Source organism: Manis pentadactyla, chromosome 7, assembly GCF_030020395.1.
Source record: "Manis pentadactyla isolate mManPen7 chromosome 7, mManPen7.hap1, whole genome shotgun sequence".
NCBI classification, from domain to species: domain Eukaryota; kingdom Metazoa; phylum Chordata; class Mammalia; order Pholidota; family Manidae; genus Manis; species Manis pentadactyla.
Window position 1 is genome coordinate 107,725,881 of NC_080025.1, and position 12,665 is coordinate 107,738,545.

Genomic DNA, 12,665 nt, shown 5'->3' on the forward strand with positions numbered 1-12,665 from the left:
ACTTTAAGTATGGCTTGGGTTCACATACCAACTTCACTACTTACTTGACAGCATTGCTTAATTTCTTTGAACTACAGTGGAGGTCATACCCATCATAAAATTATTTGGAAGACAAATTCTAAAACAACATATATGTAAAAATTATTGTTATTGAGAAATTTAAAGCTTTTAATTCTCTACATTTTAGCCATTTGTATACATTATTTTCAATCACATCCTAATTTAAATCTGATTTTAGACTTTCAGTTTTTCCATCAGTCTCAAGTGAAACATCAGTGACATTCTAGTTAGAAATAATGTCTTAGTATCTTATAAACAATATTTTAATTTTTGAGTTCCACATTGTTCTTGAAGTTAAATCTCTGTCAACTTTTAAACTAAAGTAGTTCATCATGAAGTTTTTGTATTAACTTTTCATATGAAATGTAAACCTCTTTGGATATAATTTTTCATACTGTAAAGTGACTTATCATTGATAAGCTTACCAATGCAAATAGTATGATGGTAATAATTTAATTGTGGTTTGACTCAACAATTTCTTTTATTTGGGCAGTTTAGAAATAATGAATCAAGATTTATTCAATGTAATTTATACCTGTTTTTGAATCAATATATGTTGAATAATTTGAGATTAGATTGGTTTTGCCTATTTAAAAGTATTCATTATTGCCATTTTCAGTCATCAGTTATACATTTATATGTGGAATTATAACTTAATTATTTAATTTATTTGCATTCTATAGCTGGCAGCCTGTTATTGACTACATTGATAGTAAATTTGAGGACTACCTAAATGCAGAATCTCGAGTGAACAGACGGCAGATGCCTGATAACAGGGTGCAGTGTTGTTTATACTTCATTGCTCCTTCAGGACATGGGTCAGTACCTTGATGCTTTGATTACCTTTTTGTTGTTGTTTTTATTACTCAACTTCGGGTGCGTATTTTAGCAATCCTTATCTCTGTGAAGTATATTTAATTATACCAATTGTAAAGTTTCAAATTCCACATAAACATGGCTTATAAAAAAACTTTTTAAGTCCTAGATAAATTAATAATGATTTTCCTTTTTTTTTCATGTAAAAAGCTTTTACCTGTTTCATGGAAAGGAACAGTGTTACCATCATAGTTTGATGTCTCCATGTGGCTTATTTAGTTTCTTCTTGACCACTCTTCCACTAATTGAACCACTAAATAAGAAGCAGCCATAACCATTAGCTTAGACATATCCTAAGAAACTCCAAAGATGTTATTTACTATAGATCTGATAGAGAAGATTACAAAAAACTTACATACCAAAGTTCTCATGTGCCATTTCTTTCTTCACTAAATCTGTTTTGCCTGTTTTACCTTAGCTATCACAGTAACCTTAAGTATCATATTCTCAGTACTAACCTTCTGCTTATTTGGAGTTAACATCTAAGTATCTATTCAGTCATCTGATCAGATTATTTTGTTTGTTAGTATGGCTAACTTGTACTCCCTTTTTTGTTGTTTGTGCTTCCTGGAGTAGATGTACCTGTCATTGTCAACTGCAAATATTTGTAATTACTCTTCAGCTTTTTTCTTTGGGTAAATAACTCAGCATAACTCAGCCATCTAATAATTATAATTCCACTATCTCTCCACCTAAAGGAACTGGACTATTTATTATATAGCATCAGACTATAGAGCATCAAGTCATCTAACACCCATATTACAGTGGTGTATATGGGTTCCTTCATAAGTACCTTTCTTTTCTGTTCTCTGCTTTCTCCATCACATTTCTACACAGGTTAGTGCACATTATCTCTGTCTTGGTTGAACAGAAAACCTTAATTATGTAGTTTATCATTTTTATAATGTCAGATGGTAGTAGGACAAATGTTTCTTATTTTATTTCTAATATTCTTCTTCAGTGTTCTGAGAAGTTTATATATTTAAAGCAACAGAATTGACTCATCTACTTAAACGGTCCACAAAAAGTAATCTAAAAAATACAACACACTTTATAGCCTTTTATGAGTACTTGTTAGCTTTTTCCTGAATTAATATATATACATTTTATCATTCTAGGTTAACTTGTTAGGGCTTTTTCCTGGAAGCCAGCAGAGTAGAATCTTACTCTTCAGCTAAGTCAATAGAAATTTGTTAGTTTATATCCAGTTTTATTATTTTAGATCTTTTGGATTCTTTCCAAGATTTAGTAATTCTCATGAAATCACATTCCTCTTGTCCTCCAGGGGAAAGTAAGTATATTTCTTAAAATTGCCTGGGAAGAAAGGTTTTTCTGTAAGAAGAAAAATTTACATGATTCAGATGAAGCTTAGTGGCTGTGGGTCATTTCTTATTTGTCACAAGGGATGGGAGTTCAAAATTTTTATTTCCTACATATAAAAATGTGCTTTTGAATAGTTTTTCAACTATTTTTAGATAGGAAAGAAAATTTTGTCCAGTGGTATCTGCTACTGTAGATTAAGTGAAAGAATATGACATTGAATTTTAGGTAGAGAGTTCAAATCCCCTGCTCACCACTTACAGGGAAGGCAGTTTAGATGAATCAGGGCCTTTCTATCTTATATGAGTAGTCCCTGTGGACTCCCTTTTTAGAGGAATCCTGTTAGTGGAGTAATTATAAATAGGCCCAACAATACATTTTCGGTGTCCCCCACCATATGCCACTAAGTGTCATCACTGAACACAAGGCTAATTTATGATTTCAGCTATTGTTGTTTCATTTTTCTTCATTGAGTGGCGGGTAATTGCTATTAAAATTAAAAACTGACTTGAAATTTGAATTTTAAAAGGATATTTTTACCATTTTGAATATTTATTGCCACTTAAAAACATCAGTGGATTCAGTGAGTTTTATATAAAAGTTTTTCCCCTTAGGAATATATATGTGATATTATAAACATTTGCCATTCACTCTGTAGTCATTTGATTTATTTTGCTGTGGGCTTTGAGGTTAAGTAGTCTTTTCCTTCTAGTGTGGGTTTATCTTCTAGAAATTCTTTAAAGGGTTTTCCATTGTTTAAAATAACATTTAAAAACTAAATTTGTTGGAAAAGATGACCTGAAATAAAAGTAAATGTACAGAAGAAAAATTTCAACCAGAATGTAACCGACATGTGGACTAAATGTTTTCTGCCGTTGACATTTTGTAAGCCCCTGGCATTTGTATTCTAATTTAAAAGGGCAAGAGGATTATATTGGGGCTTCTATAAAGAAAGGTTTTGCCTTTTTTTTCCTGTTTAATTTCTAAACTAATTTAAATTGTTCTTTGGCCCTGTTGTTTATATTTAAGAAGTTGACTTCCCCCCAATTTGCTTGTCATGGTAATTTTTAAGTGTTTTTCTCTTTAAAAGTTGAGATAATAAATATTCATCAAGTGTTTTACCTTTAAGTGTAAATTTGTTAACTTGGACTTTGGTTTTAATATTTTATAGTAGATGCTTTTAAGATTTATTAAAATTTTAGATTAACTGAATGTTTGTCACTAGGTTAATGAGGTGGTGATGATGGTAAATTAAATTTATCATGAGTATAATCTGGAAAGTAAACCATAAAATTTACAAATCTGAGATTGGTTGTGAATGGCCATGGCGCTTACATTTACTGTTGTGTATAGTGATTAATGAAAAGAAGCAAAGTTTAAATTTTTTTCAAAGATGGATATGTCCTTTCAGTTAGTACTAGTGACTATTTACAGATGACAATGTTATTCCAGCCACATTCTTTTCTATAATTTTCCTAGGTCTCAGAATGCCAATATAAAATTCCAATGGATTCAAGATAAGGAGGATTAGTGTAAGATATTTTAATTAATAGCTTGATTCTCCCTATCTACCTCCCCACTGCTTAACCCTATCTGTCAGTCAGCTTCACTCACACAAAGAGGTATAGTATTATTTGTTAGTAAGAAGGAATACCTCATTAGTCTCTGGCCCCAATTCCCCCCAATTTTACATACATATATTAAACCATAGTCCTCTATGATTACTCTAACAGACTTTCTCTTCATTTTAAAATATGAGTCAAAGTTTCATAACAAAATTAGACCTTTAGTACATTTTTTTCATGCTTTTAAAAAGCTAAGGAATATCAATTTAGAATGATATTTCTATGCAAAATGTTCCCTCTCCCCACCTATTTTCAGTAGGATGTTAAATTTTACATATAATAAATTCTACAATATATTCTAGATGTTTTCTTTGGTTCATTTACTCAGGGACCTAAGGAAAATCATAGCTTACTTTTTTCGTCAACTAACATTTGGGCAGCTTCTCACATGTTGACGCTGTACTAGGTGTTGGAGATAGAGATGAATGAGGCAAAGCCCTTGCTCTTGAGGATCTTATAGTGAGAAGATGGGAAAAACTAATACAAATTACTATATGCAGTTACTCTATGGCAAATTAAGTGTGTGTTGTGAACCCTTGGAAAGATGCCTAGTCTTATGTTAGAGAAAACCTCAGAGGAAATATGAATTGTAAGCCAAGTCCTAAAGACCAGTAAGAATTAGGCAGGCCAGTAGAGAAGACAAGTAGTGACTCTCTAGCATCTTATTATACTCATGGACAGTGACTGTAATGGGGTATGTGGTGGGGACTTAATAATGGAGGGTATCTAGTAACCATAGTGTTGCTCATGTGATTGTGTATTAATGATACCATTAAAAAAAAAAAAAAAAAAAGAATTAGGCAGGCCAGGTAGAAAGGGGGTGGGAATGGAGTGTGTTCCAGGAAGAATCAGTAGCCTCTGGCCAGAGGTCCAAGTACGGTGCTTTTGAAATTGTAGGAAGTTCAAAAAGGCTGACATGTTGCAAGTAGGAGGTGGCAAAAGATGCTAAAGGATGCTGAGAGACAAGGACAGCTGGAAAGGCCATGTCTTCACAGGCCTTGTAGGCTGCACTAGCTAAGGAATCTGGCCTTTAGTAAGGTTTTCATTCAGGGAATGAGTCAATCAGATTTGGATTTTAGAAAGACCATTCTGACTTAGGTGCGTAATTTGGGGGAAACCACATAGATTCTTGTCATTATCTATTCCAAAGGTCTTGGTGCCTGACCCAAAGTAATGGAAATGGAGATAAATATATAAATACACTTATTTGTTCAGCAGGTGTTGGTGAGTCTTTGGAAGTAAGAATTAGAGGAGGGAGGCATCTTGGATTTCAGGCTTGAGTAATTGGGTAGATTGTAGTGCTATTCACTGAAATAGGACAGAAGGTGAAGGAAAATTTGGGGGTTCAGATGACCTTTTCATACTGAGGAGCCAAAATGGGATGTCCAAATAGTATTTCCACTGGGTCAACACAAGTCTGGCATACAGGAGTGAGTCAGGTGTGAAGATTTGGGAGTCACTAACCCATAGAAGACAATATAAGTCATTGTAGTCAATGATAAGGATACAAAATGTAAACTAAGAGGAGGGCCCAGTAGAGAATTCTGAGGAACATACCCTGTAAGGGTCTAGCTTACAAAAAATGTCCTGAAAAGTACCCTAAGGGAACAGCTTGTGAGGGAGTAATGCCAAATGCTACATAATGGGGAAATTAAAAAGTAATAATAAACACCATGATATTTATGGGCTAGCCTCTGCTAATTATGCTTGCAACATAGAAGTGTTTGGTAACCTTGAAAATGCAGCAGCCAAGTAGAGGCAGCAGCCAAGTTGTAATTGTTAAAAAGGATGACCAGATTCTCTTTTGAGCCTTTTCTCTGAGAAATATATAGTTGCTGGCAAGAACTGAATGTGAGATTCAAAGAGGACTACCATTTTTATTTAAAAACAAAGATTTCCCAAATTTTTATTAAGTATAGAGGCTATTGTAGGAAAGCCTATTAGGAGCCTTTCTGGTTTTTCTAATTCCTCTTTAGGGCCCAAACCGTATGACCAGGGTGTTCAAGGGCAGGAATCAAAGCCTTCTTAGCCACTCCAGTGCTTCTTGAAGTCCTGTCTATCTAACTGGGGCTGGCCCAATAGATCTTCAGAAAGTGTTTCTGATAAGTAAGTACAGTAGTTCCAATGTATTTGATTTAGCATTGGGGATGTGAAGAATCTATTCTCCCAAATTATCAGTTCAGTCATATTAAATATTGTATATTTCAGACTTAAACCATTGGATATTGAGTTTATGAAGCGTTTGCATGAAAAAGTGAATATCATTCCACTTATTGCCAAAGCAGACACACTCACACCAGAGGAATGCCAACAGTTTAAAAAACAGGTGAGCAGAATGAGCTCCAACTCTTGGGTTTTTCATACCGTTCATGTAGTTTGCAGATTTTTGTATTTTCAGTATAATGTGTTACAGTGTATTTCTCTTGCTACTTTACTATGTGTCATTTACAATGTATTAAAAATAACTCTTGAAAATGATCTGCCTTAGTTTTCTCCTCAAAGCTCTTATCTGTTATCATAGTGCCCTTATCCTTTCTCAGTTTAAATAAGGCTATCTAGATGTTTCTGTATACTTTCCACTGCACCCTTCCCACATACTAAAGAATTATTTTCTTAGAATTCCCCAGAAGAGGGTTACTTTTTGAAAGGATATGATTATTTTATGATTCTTTCCACCTGCCCCATTTTGTCATGGCACTTTCCCAATAAAACATTTCTTTTATAATGGGTGTATTTGTTTTCAGTGCCTTGCCAGCTTTGTCATTTTTATTTCTAAAACTCTTTTTTACAATAAAGGGGTACCAAATCATTTCCTTAACTTCTAATTTAATTTTCCAGAAGGCTGAACACCTAAAGCAGGGGTTTATTTTGTCCTCATTTTTTTGTTTGGTTCATTATTTGTTAAATTTTATGAAATGTAAGATCAATTTCCAGAACTGCTCTCCTAGTCCAGTAGCCTATTCTTTATTTTAGGCCACTTTTATATTTTTTAGACTTTGTGTAATATTTTTAAATTGATCAGAGTTATCTCTTATTGCCTTTGTGGTCCCTTTTGTAATAGGATACTTTGCTTTTTTACCTTTTTTTATTATGAATTTCAGAATACCTTGAAATTTGTTACAAAATGAATACCTTTTGAAATTTAAATCCATATAACCCATATAAATTTTTAGAGTGTTTAGTACATCATTTTTATTATATTTGGTATTTCTCCCAGGGATATATGTTTGTTTATTTTATATTTGTTCTGTTCCATTTTTATTTTGTGATATGCTGCATCTAAGTTCAAATATAAATCATATAATACATTTCTTCCATTCTTCCTTGATTTGTATGTATCTTGACTTAGAATTGTACTAAGAATTTAAAGATAGAAGAGATGGATAAACAGTAGTCACTGTTTACAATCAGTTACTTTATAGTGGTTATACAATTGTCTTTTTCATATTTTTAAAGAATTAGTTCTTCTCCAGGGGTGCCTATCAGAATCATCAGGAGAACATTTATAAAATAAGTTGTTGAACCGTATCTCTACCAGTTGGTTCTGTAGACTAAAATGGGGCTTTGGTATATGTTATTTTGAAGATGGTCACTCAGGCCATTTTAATATACCACCTCTGACTAAGAACTACTGCTCTTAGAGCTAACCACTAGTGTTTCTTTTTTTCTTCCAGTCATATATTTGACTTCTCATAAATTATTCTTATTTTTTTCTGTTAGAGATAAATGCCCTAATTGTAAAAGATGTGTGGTCCTGTTTTCTCCATGACAGATTTACTTCTAGCTAATTTAGTAACCATGTGATGTATTTTGTTTAGTGTCCCTTTAGTGCTGGTGGGACATGTGAGGGTAGAGCTGAAATACCAGTTTAGGCAGAGAGTTAGTTTTAGGTATATTAGCCATCAGTTTGTTAAAGAGTTTTAATAGGGTTGGTAGTTGAAAGTTATTTCGTTGTCTGTATTCTTTTTAGAATTTGGAGTGATTTAGACAAGATAATTTTAATTTGAACTAGATAATTTCTGATATTAATAATAATTTGTCTTTCTTTTTTCTACATTCTCCTTATTAACTTAGCTTCTCAATTTCCAGAGCATGTTTCATCCCTGTGTGCTTACCTAATCTTGTATCTGTTGCTCCTTGATTTGTGTGTACGCACATGTGTATGTAATTATATTTTCTGATCAGTGTGCAGATTTTTCTCCTGAAGCCAATACCATACTTACTTTTACTTACCTTTGTCAAATTCTACAAAAAGTTTTAGTTGCATTTAAGCTCTGTTGAATTAGCCGAATAAAATAGTTGGTGAGAGTTAGTTATATCTAGAGAAAGAACCTCAGTCATTGTAAATAAGTGACCTAAAGTTATTATGGTAGAAATTAATTAGAGAAAGCTCTTTCTGGAATCTTACATCATTTTTAGAACTCTTTCAGTATTACAACCAAATGACTTTGTTCTCTAGTAACTGGATTTCAGGAATGGTGTTTATATATTAACTTCATAGTTTGAAAAAATTCAAAAGACCAGCATAGTACTTTGATTTTGGAGTATAGCTTTTCATTGCTGAAAAATAGTAAATGACCTGGAGCAGAGGACTCCAGGAACTTAAGAAAAGTGTTATAATAATACAGTTGATCTACTAATTATGTGTGTTAATCGTTGCTAACTTCCTCTTTGATTTTAGATAATGAAAGAAATCCAAGAACATAAAATTAAAATATATGAGTTTCCAGAGACAGATGATGAAGAAGAGAATAAGCTTGTTAAAAAGATAAAGGTAGGTTCATTCCCTCCATATACTAAAATGTATTGGAGCCTTAAAAATACTCTAAAACCCACTGAAAGACTAAAAATATCAGTGTTTTTAAGTAATTGGTTTACAAAATGAATATCTTATTTATTGAGATTATTCATTGTTGAATTTAGCTTTGCAGTTAACTTTGTTGGTTGGCTATTATTATATGTAATAAATAAGGGATTGTGTGGAATACAGAGATGAATACCATAATCCCTGTCTTCATGTGGTTTGTAATTAACTGGTTTGTATTATATAATTTTCCCCCTTAAAAAAACAGGAAAGGAGAGGAAGGGAGAGGATTTGTTCTTTAGCATTGTTATGCTTAATCTTTGTTTTAAGAGCTACACAAAAATGTTTTCTTTTGTTCTTGTATAAAAGCCAACCAAAAATCTATACCAACATAACTGTGTTTTTAATTTACAGTGATTTCCTAAGTACTCTGGACCTAAAAACAGTATATTGATTCAATGGCATTATGTGAGCAGATAATTATCTTGGAATAATGAAGTGCTTATACCTGACCAGTGAAAAATTTCTGAGGTTTCATAAAATAGCCATGTATTTTTATATATTCTTATATATTTCTGGGAACTGCAAGGATTTTGAAAGACGATCCTCTGAGTTAGTCTGGATAAATGCAAATTGTTGCAACCCCCCAGATCTGGAGTTCCAAAGGGAGAGTTTAGCAAGTGTAATATTCCGTTTCCAAGTGTTTTTTAATCAAGTAGGCAGGCTAATCATAACCTCGTTTTTAACCCTCTAGCTACCAATCTACTTTTTTATCCTTTTTAATCTTCCCAATATGGGACAGCTTATTTTTGGACTGATTTTTAAACAAGGAATTTAATCAGCTGTGTGCCTTAGTATTGTTAAATTTTTAGAGAAAATATAATTTTCATTGTTTACATTGGTGATAATACCATGTAGTGCCAAATTACTAAATAGTGATTGAATGGCCTATAAAAGTGAATGCAGAAACTATCAAGTTAAATTTTTTTTGCTAATGTGTTGAATAATGTAACGTCTTTATTCTTGAATTTGTGAAGACCGAAGAGATGTATTTGAACAAGAATACTTTGTTTTACAGGACCGTTTACCTCTTGCTGTGGTAGGTAGTAATACTATCATTGAATTTAATGGCAAAAGGATCAGAGGAAGACAGTATCCTTGGGGTGTAGCTGAAGGTAAGGTTTTCTTCAGTGAGTGGCTTTCTGTAAGATCTCAAATGTGATAAAATTTGTAATAAGTAGTACAGCACATATATTGCACTGGTATATTCTAGATTTTCAAAGGTAGTTCTGAATTCAGTTTCATTTAGTCTCATTTCTTCATAGGTACATTCCAGTTTCTCAGACTTTATGTCCTACTGAGTCTGGCAAGAAAGTGTTAAATCCCGACATAATACTTGTCTGTGCTCCAGCTTCCCACCTCTGCCCTATCATTAAGTCTATTCCTGTTTTTTTGTATGAAAATGTACTTTAAAAATGCAGAGGTTCTTTACCTGAGGCCCAAAGATTACTTCCAAAGAAATCTAATAAACTTGCTGAAATTGATAACAATTTTGGAGAAAAGGCCTCTTTTATCTGAGTCTCAGATGGGTCTGGGGCCCTCAAGAATGATAACAGTTTTCATAAGCCAAATTAAAACATTCACAATTTTCCTTTACTCAGGAAGAAAGCCACCTTTTTTGGCATTCACATCTTCAGAGTAAAAAAATTTCCTTATTAAGAGATCCTCTACCACTTTTGTAAGGAGTTTTAAACACCAAAAAAATCGTAGGCATAGCATCAAGGCTCAGAAGTCTGTTTCCCAAAATTTATGTTTATTGTATTGGTTTAACTTAATATTTAATCTTGTGTGTTATAATAACTTTTAATCAAGACTGAGTCATGATTGTTTTATCTATTTGTTGGCATTACTTTGAAAAGTTGTGTAATTTTTAGGATATTTTTCTGGGTTACTGTCCTTATTGGTGCTACCTGATTGCTAATTCCCAGCTCTTGATCATCCCCAGGTAACCTTTAGTTAGTGAGCTGTGGCTTTAAAACTTGTACAGCCATTAGAACTGAATAAGTTGCTTTGTAGCTCTAATTTTAGTTCTCCCTAAGTGTGTTTCTATTAGTGATATGTTTTTAAAAAATAGAGAACATTAAAGTTCTAGGCTCACCTTTGTTTTCTTGAAAGAGATTTTTCTAAAGTGATTCTTCCCCTCTTCCCCAACACTTAACTTTTAAAATGCATTTTATTATGGAATAAATATGTTCTCTACAAAAAAAGAGAAATGCATTATCTCCCCTTTTAAAATTTCAAAATTGTTTGCTTCTGGAAATCTCCTTTGTTAGGTTTATATATTTTGTCACTGATGATTAAACTGCAATAAACTGATGTTATAGTATATTTATCTGGCATGTCCTTAAATTAGGTACTGTGTTACAGTGTTAAGCCTTAATGAAGTATTGATCTAAACTATTTTGCATATTCTTTCATTATTGTTACCTTCATTTCCTGTGAAATTTCCTTTGAAAAGACTGGGTTTAGTGGAAATAATGTATGTTGTCGGTTTTGTTTTTTATAGTTGAAAATGGTGAACATTGTGATTTTACAATTCTAAGAAATATGTTGATAAGGTAAGTGTGAGCAGTGATGAAAATAATGTAAGTTTAGGTTAAGAGTTGGACAGATTTACAATGTATGCATCTGTATCTATAAATGTAGCTAATTTAAGTAGGTATTTGGTATCTACATTCTAGCACTGAAGTAAAGACAACTTCGGTTATATTGCCAAGGTTTTAAAGTGAGCTAAAATATAAAATAAGGCTGTGTAGCTAGGAAAATGAGTCTCTGTCATTATACTTTGTGTTGAGGCTTAATACTGAAGGAGGTATAGAAAGGGGAAAGAAAAAGGCTTTTTGCTCTTTTTTAATGTGAAAAGTTTTGGAAAATGGTAGGAGGGAAGGCTAGGTTTTGAGTAAAACTTGGAATGTTAAAAAGTACACAGCCTTGGTAGCTGGTGAGTGGGTCGTTCTTTGGAGGACAGTGAACAAAACTCATCTTCCTCCCAAGCAAGTAAACATTACTCCTAAATTGTACCTTGTGCACCTGTTGACAGAGAAGGAAAGCCTGTGAGAGTAGGTCATTGAGGTAATCCTGATTACAGGACCAGGACTCAAATTAGAAAAGCAACAGCAAAGAGGAAATCATAAAGAAAAAATTTACTATAACTGAGACATTAGTGGGCAAGAAACAGGATGGGGATCAAAATGAGCCTCAGTGTTTTCATGTTCAGAACATTTTCTTCTTTCTGCTACCTACACACTTTCCCACTTCTCTCTCATCCTGCTTGCTTCTCCAGGTCCTCACCACATATCCCAGTTTTAGATGGCCATCTTAAGTTGATATCTTTTTTTTTTATACTACCCACTTTCCTAATACACTGGAATCTATTTAGCTACATGGAAGTAGTAATTGATTATTAGAAATGAAGGAACAGCAAGGTCATTCTTACAAGTGAGGGGGGAAATTGAGTCAAACTGCTATCTCATGAAGTCCTCTAGAAGTGAGAGTGACTTTTGAAATCAAGTTGCTTTGTAATTGCTTTTCTCAAAGGAGCACATGACCAAGTGTTTTGGGTAGGAAGTAAATAATAGGGGTGTTTCAGCAGTTGGGGTTGTCAGGCCTTAACATAGTGGAGAAAAGCAAACGCTTATGAGAGGATGGTCATCTTAGTTTTCAGAATACAGCATTTCATTTCTACTGCAAACTGTTCCCTTTCTCTTCCATTCTTAAAATAGAATTCAAAAGAACTAATAGTAAAATCTCTTACATTGTTAGTGGAGAGTATTTCATAAATATTAATTGTCAGTGCATTCCCTCCTATTCTTTTCCTCAGTTTTAAATCTCTTAAACTATTTGTCTAGTGCTTAACATGAGGGTATTCTATAACTTTGTCTTGTGCATTTTTAAAATACATACTCAGTAATTGCCTACAA

The 12,665-nt window shown here is 33.1% G+C and overlaps 1 protein-coding gene across 1 annotated transcript in view; it reads left to right on the top strand.

The window, feature by feature from the left end:
- The window catches only part of SEPTIN7 (septin 7), a 93,688-nt gene that overhangs the window by 49,644 nt on the left and 31,379 nt on the right, over positions 1–12,665 (top strand). Inside the window, exons 5-9 of the mRNA XM_036897409.2 lie at positions 744–878; positions 6,090–6,207; positions 8,563–8,655; positions 9,764–9,860; positions 11,252–11,303. Coding sequence (XP_036753304.2) covers positions 744–878; positions 6,090–6,207; positions 8,563–8,655; positions 9,764–9,860; positions 11,252–11,303 — 495 coding nt within the window. The remainder of the gene's footprint in view (positions 1–743; positions 879–6,089; positions 6,208–8,562; positions 8,656–9,763; positions 9,861–11,251; positions 11,304–12,665) is intronic.